This window comes from Lepus europaeus, chromosome 1 (assembly GCF_033115175.1).
Source record: "Lepus europaeus isolate LE1 chromosome 1, mLepTim1.pri, whole genome shotgun sequence".
NCBI lineage: Eukaryota > Metazoa > Chordata > Mammalia > Lagomorpha > Leporidae > Lepus > Lepus europaeus.
In genome coordinates this window covers 170,154,156-170,174,011 of record NC_084827.1, presented here as the reverse complement: position 1 = coordinate 170,174,011, position 19,856 = coordinate 170,154,156, and the positions used below count along the sequence as shown (strand labels likewise).

The window sequence follows — 19,856 nt, the reverse complement described above, 5'->3', positions numbered from 1 at the left end:
ATGGTGGGAGAGAACATGGCTATTCCATGCTCATGAATGTGCCAGGCACACAGAATATTCTTTCTCTTTTTTGTAGAAGTCCCATATCTAGCAAAATCAGTTTCTATAGTTCAGTTTGCTGAAAGTTAACTTCTACTAAAGCAATGCTACCCTAAAGATTAAGAAGTGTTTATTTAGACATGCAAACTTTATTGTGACAGAAATGGACTCACAGCAGGCACCACGGCTCACTAGGCTAATCCTCTGCCTGCAGCGCCAGCACTCCAGATTCTAGTCCCGGTCGGGGCACCGGATTCTGTCCCGGTTTCCCCTCTTTCAGTCCAGCTCTCTGCTGTGGCCCGGAGGGCAGTGGAGGATGGCCCAAGTGCTTGGGCCCTGTACCCGCATGGGAGACCAGGAAAAAGCACCTGGCTCCTGGCTTCGGATTGGTGCAGCGCGCCGGCCATAGGGGTCATTTGGGGGGTGAACCAACGGAAAAGAAGACCTTTCTCTCTGTCTTTATCTCTCACTGTCTAACTCCGCCTGTCCAAAAAAAAAAAAAAAAAACAATAGGAAATAACTCTGGGATTCCAACCTCAAAAGCCAATATTCAAAAATATATAAGTGATGTTCTCTGTTACATATGTGCTTATTTGCTTTTTCCAGAGATGATAATTCGTGTATGATAATACAAATTGAGACTAGATAAAATTTACAGGAGCTGTGCAAAAGGAATACTACCAGAGCAGAAAAATGATTTGATAAAAACTTTCATTTTAATTAGTTTATTGCTATGCTATCATTTAAAAATAGTAATTTCTTTGTTCAATTTTTTCAATCTTAATAAATTTGATAGAGTTGGAGAGACTCTTTTTCCCCAATATTCAGACATGGTTGTAAATACAATTAAATAAATAATTGACTTTGGGATATTCAGGCCTGATATTAAATGTATGACATTGCAGTTTATCAAGTGTCTTACAGACTGTGTTGTCCATATTTGAGGATTAAAATATCTCCACATTTTCACCATAGAAAATTTTGTAAAAAGATTATACAATTTGATCATTGATAGTATCTTCATGACTCATGTAATGGAGGGATGAGGATTTTATTAATCGAATTTATTGCTCAAGAGTTGAGACTACTGACTGTATCTCCTGCCTACTATTTCTCATAGGCTGGAGTATGTTGCATCTTTATCAGCAACAATAGAGCTAATAGTATGTACATGGAGATACTTTTTGTTGTTTCAGATTGATCATTATGAACCTGTTCATTAAAACAGCTTTATACGTGTGACTGAAGTAATATAATGTGCATGCATTATTAAAGGATATCATTAAAAAATAAACATGCATGCACTTGTCTGGGAGAACATCAGACCACTATGTAAGGGATCTGTCCATCATTCTTCTGCATGTTCACTGAGACCATTTCATTTTGTTTCAGGTTGCCAGTGCTGCAGTAGTTCATATATGCCATCAAGCCTGTATGGAACTTCTCATTCTACTCTAGGGTGACAGGGGTCATTCTGTTTTCATGTTAACTAAATCACAGCCTCTCTCAGGCCAAGATTGCCAATTGTGTTAAATTAAAGATAGGAGTTCTTTGGTAAAGGCAATTGTGTTGATACCTTTAAGCTGACTTCTTTTTAGAATTGGAAGTCACATTGAAATGGAAGGGCTTGGACAGATAGGGTCACTGCATTAATGACAAATCCACAAGCAGCAGTCCTTCCTAAAACCCAATACCTCCCTAATCTTCCATTCCTCCACTTTAATGCAATCATATAACTGCACAGGCTTAGTGTTTCCACCTCATTTCAAAATGCTCTCTTACATGCACAATATCTCCTTGGAGACTTTTAATCTTGTGAGAAGTGATAGCATACTTTCCTTTCGACTGTGGGTTCAAAAGCAGAAGGTTTTATTCCCAGGTCATATATGAAACCGATCAACTTCTTTAGAAAAATCATGAGGTGTCAACACAAAGCAGAGTCTCACAAAGGATCATTATATTGTGTCTTTAAATGCTATCTGTTTATAATGAGTGCTTCTGGCAGCTAGTCATTGGGAAAGATATTAGTCATGGTTCCCATCATTAAATAGAATTGTCCATGGTTAGAAAACAGACTCAGAGGCTATAATCAAAATATTCAGGGATGTAGGTACTTTGTTTCCCCTCCCCCTTTATTCTCCTTTACTTGTGCCTGAATATTTCTACATTATGGGGATCTCTATACTACTGGAATGCTCTCCTCTGACTTTTCAAGCTTGTATTGACTCCACTTTTCTAGTCTTGTTTTTAACTGACTCTTTTGGTCATGGTGCTTAATTGATTAATAATCCCTGCCAGTTTATTTGTTAGTAAATTTGTTCATAACATCCTTGTCTATTGCTTATCTCTTCAGTTATTTAGCTTTCCTCTTTTGCCTCTTTTTATTTTTCGCTGTTGTTGGTTTTGTTCATTCAGATAGACTTCTTTTCCTACACCTGTTTAGACCAGTCTAATCTTGCAAAGAAAAATTTGTCATGAGTCAGGGTGAATTCGGCATAGCACATATTATTGGTATTGTGATTTGAGTGGCAGCAGACCGACACTCAGAGAATAATTTATCTACCTGAATTGGACTAGACATCACTAATGCACATGGCAGATTGATTGTACAGCTTTAGTGGATGTATTCTTTATTAATGAGATTCAGTATGATTTGCTAAAAAGGCTTTTACTGGGCAGTCATTTTCTCTACCCCTCCCCCATCTCTCTTTATCCCATTTAATCTGTTGAACCATGGACCATGTTTTGAAATATTTCTCTCTATCTTTACTTGAAATACCTAGTCTTTTGTAATCACTCTGGGTAAACACAATGAAACAAACACAAACATTTTAAAAATACTGGAATTGAAGTTGGTTATAAAAAACAGGTTCCTATAGATAAAGTAAAATCCTAAGTTATCGAGAAGAAATAAAATCATATAGAAAAAAGAAAGAATAAAAGAATCTAATAATCACATTTGACATTTGAAAGAACTGTTTCCTAACAGGAATTATGAGGAGTCATGAGATCTCTTTTCTCTAAATATTATATGCTATTTTTATTGAACTGATTGATTTGAGAATTTCTGAGGACTGAGGAATTCAAACAGTGTTCAGGAAAACACCCAACACTACACACCTCAACCCTTTGCTTCATCACACAGAGGCTAATTGACATGAGAGAGTAATTCACATTGGTTGTTTTTTTTTTCTAAAACATTGTAAACATGCCATAAGGGTGAATTATTTCAGATTCTCTTCTCACAAATATTTCCCATCACCCAATGTCACAGTTAGCATGTGAGGATAAGAAGGAAGCCATTCTTCTTGTCCTAATAGAAGAGTGATTCTGTTCTCTGAATGCTATAGATATTTTCTCACTGTATTTATTTTAAGTTTCTCCATTACTGCTCATATTTTGACCATTTCACCCTTATTCAGGAACATTCAAACTAATTACAGATCATTAAATATATAGCAGCATCACATTCTTAACCATTAATTGGAAAAAGCTACAAAACAAAAGTTTTACAAAACTCTATTTGCAGCAATACTGACTGTTCATATTTTGTAAATCATGAATGTCATTACATTCCTAAATAAAGTAAAATATAAGCTTATGAAAATTAATGTTCTCTTTCAAATGACCTAAAAAACAACTTATGTGACAGTGATTATTTATTTATTTATTTATTTGACAGGTAGAGCCACAGACAGTGAGAGAGAGAGAGAGACAGAAAGGTCTTCCCTCCGCTGGTTCACTCCCCAAAGGGCCAATCAGAAGCCAGGAGCCAGGTGCCACCCCCTCCCCGCCAGTCTCCCATGCAGGTGCAGGGGCCCAGGCACCCGCGCCATCCTCCACTGCTCTCCCAGGCCACAGCAGAGAGATGGACTGGAAGAGGAGCAACCAGGACTAGAACCCAGCACCCATATGAGATGCCGGCACCGCAGGTGGAGGATTAACCAAGTGAGCCACAGCATCCGCCCCGACAGTGATTTTCAATCTTGCTTCGTCATTTACTTCCAAACAACTACTATTGCAATCGTATATTATAACAGTTATCCATCCAGACAATATGTAAAATCTTATGAGAAACTTGACAACAGATCCAGTCTAAGAGATTAAGAATTCCTCTACAAATATTCCTAAAAGCTCAAGTTTCTCCATGCAGTACTCATGTACTTTGGTATAGAGCTGTAATTACTGCATCAGGTAGAGAGAGAAAAGAAGAGCTCTCTGTGTGCACAAGGCAGCTGAAGGGGCAGCAGTTTGGCCTAGCCATTAAGCCACCATTTGGGAGGTCTGCATCCCATATTGGAGTGCCTGGGTTCAAGTCTGGGTTCTTCTCCCAATTTCAGCTTCCTGCCAAAGCAGACCCTGGGAGGAAGTGGTTATGGTTCCATTAATTATATTCCTGCCGTTGAACTGGGGAACTCCTTGTTCCCAACTTTGGCTTGACCCAGTCCTAAGTGTGTGGGCATTTGGGGAGTGGACTGGAAGAATATAGGAGCTATTTTACCTCTCTTCGCCTCCCCTGTCTCAAATTAATAAATAAATTTACCTTTCTTTTATTATTAAAAAAGAGAGATAGAGGTTATCACTGGACCAGACTTCTCCAGAATCCTCAAGCCAATGGGAAGCTGAAACCTTTTAACAGCTTTTATACTATGATGTTAAAAACACATTACTCTCCAAAAGAGATATCAAACCACACACACACAAAAAAAGAGGGAAAAATCATTTTGGATTTATAGATTCATTTATTTTCAAGATTCATTAATTATTTCTATATCTAGCTTTAACCTGAATGTTATTAGAGTTTCACAAAAAAGATTCATTTTCATTAAAAGAGTAAAAATTTAGAAGATTATATACAAAAAGGGAAAATGTTCAGGGTAATTCCCTTGAAGCAGCTGAAAATTCATCAGTAGACTATGTTTAAAATATTGTATCCCATGCCAACTTATTTACTACTCTCTTAGAAAAGCCATTGTCAATGCACTGAATTCAACACAATCTGATTTGGCAAATGTTTCAAAACCTAGTATGCATAAGAGATATCTTATCTAATCTTGGAATCCAGTTTAATAATTAGGACCTAAAACTAACAATTATGGCATCCGTTTGAATCTATTTATGTGCCAAAATTCTCTCCATGGAATTTTAACTATTTTAGAAGGAAGAACAAAACATGTGTATATTGAGAAGATGAAGAAAACTATAAAGGAAATAATTCACAGTACATGGGTACATGTGTATTGGTTGAGTGCTAAGAGCCAATAATTCTTTTCTTTCCCTCTTTTTTTTTTTTTTTGCTACTTTTGATGGACATAGAGCCATTTTGGATGTAGTGCCATGTGTAGTTATTAATGTAGTTCCATTATGTGATGAAGATGATGATGATAATGGTGACAAGAAAAGTAATAATAGTACTAATAACAACAATGGCGGTTAACAACTCTAAGCAGCTATAATATATTAACCATTCCACTAGTCACTCCATATGTTCTCTCTTTTATTTCCTTAAAGAACTTGACCATTGTGTTATTTCTGATTTAAGAACTTGACCATTGTGTTATTTCTGATTTAAGAATGAATGGGGCCAGCGCTGTGGCATATCGTCAGGTAAAGCTCCTGCCTGCCGTGCTGGAATGCCATATGAGCGCCGATTCCAGTCTTGGTTACAACACTTCTGAAGCCACTCTCTGCTATGGCCTCGGAAAGCAGTAGAAGATGGCTCAAGTCCTTGGGTCCCTGCACACATGTGGGAGACCTGGAAGAAGCTCCTGGCTCCTGGCTTCGGATCGGCCCAGCTCCGCCCATTACAGCCATTTGGGGAGTGAACCAGTGGATAGAAGACACCTCTCTCGCTCTCTCTCTCTCTGCCTCTGCCTGTGCCTCTCTGTAACTCTGATATTCAAGTAAATAAATACATATACATCTTTAAAAAAAAAAGAATAAACCTCCACTTTAAGAGTTAAGTAATTTTTGGAAGAGCGCTGTGACATAGTGGGTTAAGCCATGGTTTGCAATGCCAGCATTCAATATGGGCGCAGGTTGGAATCTTGGTGGCTCCACTGCTGATCCAGCTGTTTGCTAATGTACCTGGGAAAGCAGCAGAGGATGGGCCAAGTACTTTGGCTCCCTGTAGTCAGCCACATAGATCTGCAGGAAGCTCCTGCCTCTTGGCTTCAGCCCCAGATGTTGTGGCCATTCGGGGAATGAACCAGTGGATGGACAATCTCTCTCTCTCACTCTCTCCCCCTCTCACTCCTTCTCTTTAATTCTTACTTATAGATAAACAAATAAATCCTTTAAAACTAGTTAAGGAATTTTTATATAAAATTATTATAAAATTATAAATTTTATATAAAATAATTTTATAGAAATTTTTTATTTAGTAAATATAAAATTCCAAAGTACAGTTTATGGATTACAATGGCTTTCCACCCCCCCATAATTTCCCTCCCACTCGCACCCTTCCCATCTCCCGCTCCCTCTCCCATTCCATTCACATCAAGATTCATTTTCAATTATCTTTATATACAGAAGATCGATTTAGTATATATTAAGTAAAGATTGCATCAGTTTGCACCCACACAGAAACACAAAGTGTAAAATACTGTTTCAGTACTAGTTATAGCATTACTTCACATTGGACAACACATTAAGGACAGATCCCACATGAAAAGTAAGCATACAGTGACTCCTGTTGTTGACTTAACAATTTGACACTCTTGTTTATATAAAATTATAAAAGGAATTTTTAATAAAGCTAGAAAGTGAAAGACCCTGACCTCATCTTGAATCTAGGTGTGAGGAGTTTCCCTCCCCTGAGCTATGCTCCTGTCCATTCACATACACAGCATGACCCCACATTATATTCAAAGGGGGTAATAATCAACAGGTTTACTGAAACACCTAAGAATAGGAAAGATGTCCACTGTGCATGAGTTAACAAGCTGATAATTGCAAAAAGGCCATTAAGTGAATATTAGTTACCAATGCTAAGTAATTGAATCTACTTATTATCAGAACATTTTTTTCTTTCTCAAAATGTTAAGTATTGGGGCTGGCGTTGTGGCGCGGTGGGTTAAAGCCCCAGCCTACAGTGCCAGAATCCTATATGGGTGCCCATTCAAGTCCCGGCTGCTCCACTTTCTATCCAGCTCTTTGCTAATGCACCTGGGAAAGCAGCAGAGGATGGCCCAAGTCTTTGGGCCCCTGCACCCCTGGCTCCTGACTTTGGGTGGGCTGAGCTCCAGATATTGAGACCACTTGGGGAGTGAACCAGTGGATGGAAGAGCTCTCACTCTGTCTCTATCTCTCTCTGCAACTCTCTTTTAAATCAATAAAATAAATCCTTTAAAAATTGTTAAATATTTCATAAGCCTATATTTGCCTTTCATCTTGGTTCTTGCATTACAGGACTGGGATTATTATTTCTGCCCTAAACTGTAAAGCAGCTGAGTGTGCAGATCACATAGCTCTTAGAATCAAGATCATGGACTCCACTAACCGCAGGAAGGCTGAAACCTCCAGGCAATTGTTCATTTGTTCTGGTTAATCTAGATGCTTACCCTCCATTTGATATTCAATGGGTGTAAAGTTGCAGTTATGAAAGGTGAATAAATCCTGCAGTTCTGCTGTGCAATAGTGTGTCCTGAGTTAACAATGTGTCCTGGGCACTTAAAAATTTAAGAGGACAGATCCCATCTTCAATGGCATTGTTATAATAAAAGGAAATCTATCTAAAAAACAAAAATGTGTGCACGTGTTTGAGTTTTATAAAGGTATTTGAAATGCCTATAAGATGTTGCGAATTCCAAAAATTGAAACATGAAATTTTAACAAATGCCAACAGATCATTGGAAATTCAAAAGTCATCTCAAACTTAGCATATCCAAAACCTTTCTTACTGAATGTGCTGCTGTTCTCTTCCCTATCCCAGTTCCTGAGAATCTCATCCCTTTAACTTGCTCTCACAGCCCAGTCTGTCCGGAAATTCTGACACCTCTGCCTATCAAATAAATGTTGAATCCTGCCTCATCTCTCTTCCCACGGTGCTGTTGCTCTAGTTCAGGCCACTGGTTCATCTTCACCTCAGTTGTTTTCATAGATTCCCTGTTGATTTCCCCGCCTCTGCCCTTGCCATTCCGCATAGCAGCCAGAATGACTCTCCTTTAAAGTATAGAAATCGTATTTTGTCATTCTTCTCTCAAAACACTACAGCAGCTTCCCGTCTGATCCCACGCTCATCCTGAGTTAAAGCCAAGGTCCTGTCAGTAACCTCCGTGTCCTTGCATGTCTGACCTCACCGCCTCTGGCCTGATCTCCCTTCACAGCCTCACTGACTGCTCTGTTCCAGCCTCCCTCATTGCCTTTAGGATCCTCCAACATTTCAGGGATGCTCCTACCTACAACCTTTTCACATGGAGTTGTTCTCTCTTCCTGCAAATCTGTTACCCCAGAGATCCACATGGCTTGCTTCACTCTCTTCAGTCTTTACTCACAGTCAGCCTTTTGCTGGACAAACTATTTCAAACTGCACTTTCTCCATCATCCTGACCCTCTGCTCCAGTTTTCTTTGTGGAACGCACCCACATTTTAACTTACTCTACCTTTGCTTATTTCTCTTTTGTCTGCACTGCTGTCCTCCAACTGCCCAATCCAAGCAGATTGTAGATCTCACTTAAAACACTTTGTTCTGTTTTGATCACCACTTTATCTTGAGCCTTAGAATGATGCCTGACAGATTGTACATGCTCAGTAAGAGCTTCATGACATACTTTGTACAGAAGGAAAGCACAGCAACACATACAAACATTAGCCTAATAGAAAAGTAAGTCTCCTCAATAATGCTCTTTTTCATTTGTGCTGCACCTCTTCATTTCTTATTCAAACATCAGGATCTGCTGAGTGGTACCCTCAGTTCCAAATCATAGACTAAAATGCAATTTACTAATTAAAACAATGGATTTTAAATGTTGTTTTTTTATTTTTTAAAACATCCTCGCACATCTCATTGAAAGTGCTTTTCTTTACAAAAAAAAAAAGATCTTTTCCCTCTATATCCTGGCAGGCTAGTTATATTCATATTTTAGTATTAACATAAATAGTCTGTTGTGAATTTCCAAATAACCAGTATTACTGAGAATAACTTTTGACTTATAGGCATGTGATTTGAGCAGAAATTCATTTTGAGATGCCCTGATTTGCCTTCTATCAATTTATGATTAAAGTTAATTTCAAGGTAACCTATACATTTATAATGAAGACATTTTCTTCAGGCTACCTCAAAGTTGGACAGGAGCCTTAGAGCGATTTTATTAGCATGCTGAGACTCTACTGTTGTAGTTTCATTTTTTATATTAGACATCTCTCTCTAGGAGATATTGCATTTTTAGTAGTAAGAAAAAAAAAATCCCTTGACTCATACCCTTGCTCCATAATAATTTCGTTTTCCTATCTGTTTTTTTGAACATTTTACACAAGCCAACTTTGGTTAACTGATTGAGAATATCCCCTAACAGCCTAAAAAGTATAAGAAATAGCTCTACACTACAAAGAAAAATATTGCCAATGAATTTATAGCTACCTCTACATACCACAGCCACAATACCACAACTAAAATTAAGATTACCTGAAATTTTCCAATAGGTTTCCATTCAGTCATTCAATTTGCCATGGGGTTAGTTGTTTAGAAGCTTCACTCTTTGCTGCAATTTCCATAGCATTACAAGAGCTTAATTTTTATGCTGACTGACTGCCCCACATGGGTCTGTCTCCTGAAAGGCCCCTCCTCTTGCTAACATCTGTCTATTTATTTCGGATATAGAACACTCAGCTTCTTACAAAGTCAGCGAGCGCTAGGTCCAGGATATAATTAAAAATGAAGCAACCAAAAGAGTAAGTAGATCTTGGGAAAGTGTGCTGGAGGAAGAGCCATCAAAGGCCCTCTTTATGTTGCCCCTAATCTCTCCTGGTAGGAGACTGAATGAAAAACCTAGAATCTTATCTATTGCAAATATAAATACAATGTAAATTACAAATTGATGAATTCTGCATTAATCATCGTAAGACAGTTAGTTACTCTTCTGGAAAATAACAGGCCTCCAGGATAGGCATCATTTTGACCTGCATGAGGGATGTCTTTAAATATACACTCCTCATCAGCTTTTACCTCTTTCCACCTGCACTGACATATATACAAAACACTCTCTTTAAATTAATTCCTTTAGAATCAACGTTGTGAATATGGCTTCTGGTTACAAAATGAGCATTCAATGAGGGATAGACAAGGCAAGTTACTGAATGTTCTCTTCTAATGTGCGATTCTGTGAATATAAAACCTCCCCATGAATTTGGTATAATAATCAAAATCACTCCCATGTCTGCATATCTTGTTTAGCTTTCAAAATGAAAATCTGCATGCATGATGTTAACATAAAAACAAGCAAAACTGTTTGCAGTCCTCTGAAATGATTAATAGAAAAGTGATTCGAATTAATCACAAACACAAGAGGAAGCTGAAATTAGAGAGGGTTATTAAGATACTGTCTGCTGTTTAATCTCATCCCTTATCAACACATTAACCTTTTTTCTCTGTCTGAGCACTAAGTCTTAGGCAAAATTAGGTCAGAAATTCACATCAGATCAAATCAGTTGATTCATTCCAGCAAGTCCCTGACATGCTGCAGATTTGAGTTAATTCAAGATAGGAGTATGGCTGAGGGCTTTGTGTGTGTGTGTGTGTATGTGTGTTTTCTCTGCTGCTCTAAGCATAGGAGTGATGTCTAGCTGTAGAATATTTCTATGCTACCTGTAGAGTATTTGCCCTAAGTCTACCTGTAGAGTATTTCTAAAAGCTGATGGTTCTTTTTCCGAAGATTTGTGCCTTTGACTGTCCTCACTTCACCTGTGCAATGGTGCTTCAACACCCATTTTGATATACAAAGAGGAGTTTCATTTTCCTACATGCCTCCAATTAAAAAAAACCCAATGAGGTCAGCTACTTGTGACCAATTCATTTACTGAAATGTACTTTGACGTACACTCTCTATTTCCATAAAGTCTTCTGCCACAAATCATGCTTCCAGAAGCCATACCTATCTAAAGAGAATTTATGCTACTATTAACATTTCTCTAAGAAGAGTTCTCTGTGTAATTATGTCTTCAGGTAAAGCAATCATTTAAAATATTAATCAATTCAAAACTTTGGGGTCATAAAAATTTGCTTTTTCTGTAGCAATTCATTAGAAAAGGAAAACAACTATTTGTTGTTTTTATTTTTACTTTATTTTTCTCTATGGTCCAACGGATGGACTTTTGTTGTCTCTTGATTCACCTGGAGCAACAGAAATTCTGAAATCCTCAAATATAAATAGAATTCAAGTGCACATACTAATAAGCAATTGCATGTATTTTTTAAAGGAGCTACAAGTAATCTAATTCCATTTCTAACTGTCACTTTTAAAGAGGAAACGTAAGCTCATATAGATCCCTTGAGGGCATCCACAGGGAATAGAGACGTTCCTAATCAGCCTAAGTAGTCCTTTGTGTCAGAACCACTTTTCTAAAGTCAGGAGCTGTCTTCCAGACTCACAATGTTTGGGAAAAATTCACTAATGTAGCATTTGTCTCACTGGAAAAAAATCCTTCCAAGTAGAAATTATGCTTTGAAAGAGATGTATGGGAAAAAAATTGTCATTTAATTTATTAGTTTTTATGTTGCTTTCAAAATCCAGTGGCTAATACCAAAACAAGACTGGGCAGGAACTGGTTCCACATTTCAGAAAGAAAAATCCACTTGAGAAGAACCATGGAACCTAACTGCACATTTGTGGTAATGGATGATCTTTTGTTGTCCATTCTCATTTACAACTATCTTTATTTGATGACCAAAAAGGGTGTTGCTGTAATTACTGGATCCCCAAGGAATGTCTTAGGCACACAGGTTCAAAGAGGTTCTGCCCTATGAGTTGTTTGTGGCCAGCCTCCATTCTCATTGGTCACGTCGTACCTTCTTATTTGTGGTCTCTGAACTGTGTTGGTGGCTCATTGCACTGTCATACTCGTTTCTTACCTTTACCCACTCACATGACAAACTAGGGCCTTGTAACTCATCTTAAGTGACAACTCTTGTTTGACACTGTGGGGTTTTGTGTGCTTGTTTTCCTATAGTCTCTTTAATAAAGAGTAAATCTCATTTAACAGTGCCAGCACAAAACCATTAGCAGAAAAGATGAGCTTCTGAAAGAATTTTTTCATTCTTCATTATTTTTTCTCCTTTAAATCTTTCTTTTTTTCCCATCAAATGTTATTTGAAGCAGTTACAGGACGACATCCATGGCATTGTTTTTATTTATCTAGCATTATTTATCCAACAAGTCTCTTCAGCAAAAAGCCATTGAAAAAATGGAAGTGAAGTTACAAAGAATTTAATAGTGATGGGGGGGGGGGTTCAAGTTAGTTTAAAAAATAAGGATTTGAGCTCAGGGACCCTAAGTGACTTAGAACATTGAGAAAGGGATGAGGATATTCTTTTTCTGAGAGCTCAGTGTTTTAAGCTTTCCAGCTTCAGCACAAAAGGCATTTCAGCACATATGTGATCCAGAAGGCCAATCATTTGAAATCCTATTTCCATTTTTTAAGCAATCCTTGGCAGTCTGCACATTTCAAAAATTGCAAGTGGCATATTTCACAGGGAATTATCGTCAATGCCTTTTCAAGGTCAAACATGCCCATCCTTAGACTTTCAGCATTTAAACTCTATATATTAAATCATTGTTCATATTTAAGAAGACATTCAGCAGACACATTAAATAATTTCAATTGATTAAACTATGTTCATTAATGCCTTGTTGAATTTTCTCTACTTGACATTAAGTTTCATATTAAAAATAACTAAAGTGTGTGTTAAATTTAGATGCGGATATTCTGCATCTGTTATCCTCCCTGGAACCCCAAAATGCCTGCGAGAGTAGAATACTGATATGTCCTTTCCCCAAATACTAAAAATATATGTCTGACTATGAAAGCTGAAGTAATTCCAAAAACATACTTTGAAGGAAGAATAAATGATTATTATTATTATTATTATTATTGTTAAATTTTCAGGACCTCAAGGTTTTGGTTCCCATATGAACAAAACAAAATTGAACTTGGACATTACAGTGAATACCAGACTGATTCACGTGATGAGACACGCATGCTCAGCCTTGTCACAGATGATCCGAGAGGCCTTTAATTGCCCTCTCCTGTCCAATTAGCACTTGCTTAGCTTCTTTCACTTTCTCTCTCCAACGTCCAACCCCGAATAATAACCAGAGCTGTCTGTGTCCTCACCCTGTATGTGAGGACTGCCTTTGGGAGAGAAAGACATCTGAAAAATATCAACAATATAGAAGACCCTACTAAGATGCTCTCCCTGCCAAAGACATTTACTCTTTAAATTAGAATTCCAGAAAAATATTTTGGAGAAGGAGAGTAGTAAAGAATGAAAATGTTACAGGTAATGAGGCACATACTACATATTTCACGGGTGAAAACATAAAAAAATAAAATATAAAATATAGTAAAAAATATAAACAGGGTAAAAACTACCAGAATAATAATGATAATAAGAGGAAGGATGGTATTGGACTCAGGTTTGGAGTTCATTCCATAGCTGACTACCTCCTGAGTGTACACCGGGTCATTTTTACTGTTAGCATCTGAGACTCTACCTTTGATTATCCCCCATATGAGGCCAACAGGTGGATTGACAGGAGTAATTCCCCTTTGACCTGCCTCATTAGTTCAGGCATAGAATAAGCTTCCATGTTGGTTTTTCTTCCCAGTGACTGGTTTTCCAGCTAGAACTTGTCCTTAACCCAAGCTCCAGCTTTTCAATTCACTCTGGAGCTTTAACCGCACTTAAGATTTTGGAGAAACAGACCAAGGACTACTCAGAAATCCTGCCCTTCTGTTTCTTTTTCTGATAGCAATTTTCAGATGCTTTGCTTTTTCCATAAATTTTACCTCCATAGTTTGTTTCCTGATTGAGATTTATCCTACTGGCCTTATCCAAGTTGAGAATTTTTCATGCTGGGTTCTTGTCCTTCAACCACTCATCAGTCATACACTGTGGTGTCCTTTCTTGTGTGATCACTGAACACTCTGTGCTCCATTCAAGATGCCCTGAGTTCCTCCCTTCCTGTCTATTTCAGGATATTTTCATAGTAACTTCCTTTCCTCTACTAAGGCATTAACATTCTTCATTCTGCAGTAATCATTCATATCAGCATTTTAAATATGCTAATTTATCAATTCTTAAAAGAAAAAAAAATTAAAAACCCAAATCAACATTGATCACACTCACACTTCAACTACTCTCTATATTTTTATTTCTTTGTAATTTCAAAAGTTCTCAAAATATCTCCATATTTTGCTTCAATTAATTTCTTCCATTGTTTCATAAATATATAATCCCATTAGATTTTGTTCCCATATCAAGAACATTATATTGGCCATATCAAGAGTATCATTGTGGTAAAAGGCAATGGTCAAACTCAACCTTGACTTATATGCATACAGAAGATAATAATCAATTGAAGTTTCTAATGTCAAGATTGAGAAATTTCAGATAATAGAGCTAATATTACTTTAGAAATCACATGGACGATTTTTTTCTTTTTCTTTTTTTTTTTTTTTGAGTTTTAGAAGGCTCAGACTCTAAAACTATAGTAACATTATTACATACACACAGAAGTCCATTAGAAATACTTCAAAGAGGCCGGTGCCGTGGCTCAACAGGCTAATCCTCCGCCTAGCGTCGCCAGCATACCGGGTTCTAGTCCCGGTCGGGGCGCCGGATTCTGTCCCGGTTGCCCCTCTTCCAGGCCAGCTCTCTGCTGTGGCCAGGGAGTGCAGTGGAGGATGGCCCAAGTGCTTGGGCCCTGCACCCCATGGGAGACCAGGAGAAGCACCTGGCTCCTGACTTTGGATCAGCGCGGTGCGCTGGCCACAGTGGCCATTGGAGGGTGAACCAATGGACCAACGGCAAAGGAAGACCTTTCTCTCTGTCTCTCTCTCTCTCACTGTCCACTCTGCCTGTCAAAAAAAAAAAAAAAAAGAAATACTTCACAGAAAAAAAATCCTAAGAAAGAGTACTTAGTAAACCTCAGAAAGGAACCTGTGATTCCAATTAAATTTATATAGTAATAAAAATAGAATAATCCTCAGCAAAAATTTAATGGATATTAAGAATAAATATATTCAATTGCAAAAATGTTTATCGACTATGCGATTTTACCAATATTTTTCTCTTAGTAACAGAAGACATTACCATTTTAGTAGCTCAGAGAAAAGACTAGATACATTCATAAACAATCTTCTCCAATATTTCTTTCTATTTTTTGTTTCCAAATTTCTCTCTCCCCTATTAAATGAATGAGTATTACAATATTATATTATTTCTTTATGAGCACAAATATGTCATTCTTGAAGAATATATTTCTTTTCCTTAATATCATACTGTTGATAGAGAGTAAGTAAAAGTATTAATAACATATTGAATGAGAAATCCACTGATGGGCCACCAAAATACCCTAATTATTATTATTCAATCCATTAAAGAGAGAGGACTATCAAACAGAACACATATTTACTGGTATCTCTTGAAAACACTAATATTCTTTCCATAAACCCAAATATATATAATTTCTTTTGGTGTAATGCCCTAAAAAACTTAACTTCCATTTGGAAGGCTGTGATATTTTGCCCATTCATTTGTAGCTGGTATATTGTGCATAATGAAAGTAACAAACCTTAGGTACTGGATACAAAACAAGAGATGTAATGTTCTTTGTGTAATTCTGCACAGAGAACACATACCTAGATATCCACTTGTCTTCAGAGGCTCACATACATTTAATAATTTATCAATCTTGGGCAGAATCTAGAAAGAAGATGAGCTATATTTTAAGGCTAAAAACTATCAACAAAGGTGATTAAAGGCAGGGATTTTCATCAAAATTTTCCTATCAAAATATGGGTACTTTTGTGCTTTTATCAAGAGGTGATAAAGATGAGATTTTATGTAGAAGAAATTGAATTATTTTCCATCCATCTATGCCTCTGTACGCACAGTGCACAAGTAAACAAGTTTTGTAAGTAACTTTTTGTTAAGGTGAGGATCCTGTTTAGCAGGATGGATGGTGTTTTTGTATAGTCAGGTGACACTTCCAGATTATTTCAGCAAATCTGACTGGTTTTGAATTGCCCCTTTCCAGACCAGCTGACAACATCACAGCCTCCCTCATACATACACTGTGGGCATCACTCACGGATTTCCTTATGTGTACACAACCCAAAATACTTTTATTTATATTTACCGCTTTATTGCTTCTTCTTGTCTTCGACGTTTTTCATTCTTCTCCTTTAAGTAAGCCAAATTTGTCTCATTCCTCAAACGATCATTTTCTCGAGCAATGTCTGATGCATTCTGAATAACCAAGCCATCATATGCCTTCATCCCCATATCCTCAATATACTGGAGAAATGTGTCCAAAGGATCTTCCTCAGGATTGGAACTCATCATCTTGGAGGGTATCATGTAGAAAGAAGTATTTCCTATAGGGTGGGAACACATTATGCCTTTATCAAGGATATGGATAAAAGCAAGATGTTGTTTATTACCCCTAATATTTTGTAAGCCCACATCACCTATGAGCGTGGCAGAATTCACGCGGAGAAAATATCTCATTAGGAATTACAAACAATTGAAATATTTGAAGTGAATATTAAATGGGTGTTAACCTGAGTGGCAAGCACTTCTTTAAAGCATCAGCATTAGCAGGACAAAGGCCAAAAGGTAATGTGTAAATATTGCATGTGAAAATAAACATAAGATATAACAGATCAAAGCTTCATCCATTTATGATTGCCATAAAGAATTTTCTGTTCAATTTCAACTAAAATGATATAATTAATTTTATGAACGTGAGCCATTCATGCAAAATATAAACACAGTGAAAGAAAGGCATATTTATAATATATTTGTCTAGCAAATAATCCCTTCTAGATCATCCATTATTTTCTATAAGGTCTTTGACTTCCCACTATAACTCAACTATTGAGAACACCAGGATCACACAAGTCCCAACCAGTCTAGTAATTCAAGCAGTGCCAACTGTTAAAGCCATTGCTACATGAATGTTTAAATACATGAACCACAGAAAGAGACACTAAGAAATATAAACCAAGTCAAAACAACAAACCAGCTCAAGAGTTTAAACCAGTACACATTACTATTACATGTAAAATGATGGTAATAGTAACTCATATGTTTTGTTGATGTGACTATTAAGAGAGGTGAGTATCGTAAAGAGTTCAGAACAGCATTCAAAAATACCAACTATGTAATAATGTTAAGTAGTAGTACCTTAATAAAATGTGGAAGGAAGATTGGCACCAATAGTATTAACTTGTTATGGATGGCTGGATGGCTGGATGATGGATGTATGGATGGATAAGCAAACAGACTATGAGAATCAGCACACCCTGAAGTAGGATTTTCAAATAAATTAAGCCAAGAGATAAATTGTGCTTTAATCAAATAAAAAATGCAAACAAAATTAAATCATTTACATAAAAATAAATATTTTACTCTTCTAGCTTAATAAGACTTACTGTGCTCTGTTGCATATTCACTATGTATCGGACACTGGCATAATTGAACCAGACTGAAAACTCAGAAGCAAAATCAATTAACAAGGAAAAACTGCTATTTAAAAGTTTATAATTACTTTATATCTTTTACTTTCTTATAGAGGCTTAGAAAATATTTTGGAAATAGCCCAACTGCTTAATGTAAAAGTCATTTCACTTTTTCAGTTACAAATCATTTTTATTCTGATTTTTTTACAAGTATAATAATGATTCATAACCTGGATTGTAGCTATGGAAATTTCATTTCTTATCTATATATGAACATTTCAGCTGCCAGTCAATCCATATTTGAAGCCAATGCCGAATATAAAGATTTCCTCCTCAATCTAAGATCTCACTGCAAATGGAGCCTAGATCAGTTGTTTGTTCACTCAGGATTTTTATTATGCTAAGTTTTATTATGCTTTGCTTTTCACAACAATGGATTAGCAAATGAAATAGTCTTTTAATTCCAACTACATAAAGTAATTGAAATGTACTTTAATATCAGTCCACCAGATTAGTTGCCTAAGTGGTGGACATACAGAGGAAGAGGAAATTACAACTATAAATTATGACAGTTCGGGGGGAAACGCAGGTAAATGATTCTCAGAGAGTCCATGCCTTAATACTTTAGGGACTTTTCCTCCACCAAGGACTTCGTCAATAGGTGTGCCTGGATAAAAAAAGATCAGCATAACTTTATGGCAATTAATTCTACGGAAGCTAAGCAAGCCAAGCCAGTATTACAAGGAATCCAGAGATAATGCCTCAGGCTGGAAGATGATCACTCCCACTCTGCCCTCTAGCAAAACTCTGTATTACCCAGTTATGCTAGGCATTATTACCGAAAGATTTTTAAAAAAAAAAATTTCCCTTAAGTTTTCCTGCAAGCTAAATGACACCAGTGATTTTTGCACATTTTATAGAGTCCAAATGCTAACAAAGTTAAACACTTATCCTTGAAAGTGAATTATCTTCCTAAGTGCACCTTCAGATTGGCTGGCATTTAAATTATTTTTGTTCTAAGAAAATACTAAATAATAACATTGTGGAATATTTATATCATGTCAAGTTAGAAGTTATTAATGGAGATTAATATATTTCAGATGAAAATCAACCATAACTTAATCTAGGTTAGCCATAATCTTGTAAAACATCATGGTACTGAAAATTAGATGAATGCTTGTGCACATTTGCATGTCACCCAACTCTAGAGAAATATTTAAATCTATGATAATTCATTTATTCAAGTATTTATTGAGTACTTGGTATGAAACAGGCACGAATCAAAGGAGAATTGTGTTCCTCTAGATGTCCACATTGTGTTAAAAGAGTACAATAAATAAATAATTACAACATGCACAACTAGTGCACTGGTTCAGTGGACATCACCAGTTTATTATTCCTTCTTCATTTTCACATTATTGAGGGTGAACAATGAACCCTTTTCCTTTTATGTTTTATATTTTATTTGGTAGGCAAAGTGACAGAGAGAATGATATTCCTTTCGCTGGTTCACTCTCCATATGGCCACAACAGCCAGGGATGGGTCAGACAAAAGGCAAGAAACTCCATCCTGGTCTCCCAAATAGGTATCAGGGACTCAGGTACTTCAACCATTATCTGATGCATCCCCAGTACATTAACAGGGATCTAGATCAGAAGCAGAGCAGACAGCACTTAGCACTTGAATTTGAACTTTCCACAACACCCATCTCAACAAGGAAGCCTTTTCAACCTTTATCTACAGTCTTGACAAGTGTACTTGTATCCTATCAATGTTTAAGCATCTCACTTTCCTTTTCACTAGTCTAGCTTCAGTCTCCATATTCCTTAGAAATAGTGGTTGGAATAGACTTAGGTGGTAAGGATCAATTAGAAAATGCAAATAAATATTCAATAAATGTAACCCTAATTATTAATCACCAACATTACTATTAGATTTGTTTTATCATTCTGAACCATGGCCAAGATTGTTTAGTAATGACATAATTTCTTGACAAATACAATATTACATTGAAATATAATTTTTCTTTAGATTAATTAGAATTTTTAGTGAAATTAAACTTTTTAGATCAACATGCGCAAATGAAGACCAGCATAGTACCTTTGCCCATCAATCAGATAATTGTGGATAGGCC

At 36.7% G+C, this 19,856-nt stretch overlaps 1 protein-coding gene across 1 annotated transcript in view; it reads right to left on the bottom strand.

Moving 5' to 3' along the window:
- The window catches only part of NYAP2 (neuronal tyrosine-phosphorylated phosphoinositide-3-kinase adaptor 2), a 286,714-nt gene extending 270,096 nt beyond the window's left edge, over positions 1 to 16,618 (bottom strand). The window contains exon 1 of the mRNA XM_062202217.1: positions 16,398 to 16,618. Within this exon, the coding sequence (XP_062058201.1) occupies positions 16,398 to 16,618 (221 nt within the window). The remainder of the gene's footprint in view (positions 1 to 16,397) is intronic.
- Between the last annotated feature and the right edge of the window lie 3,238 nt (positions 16,619 to 19,856).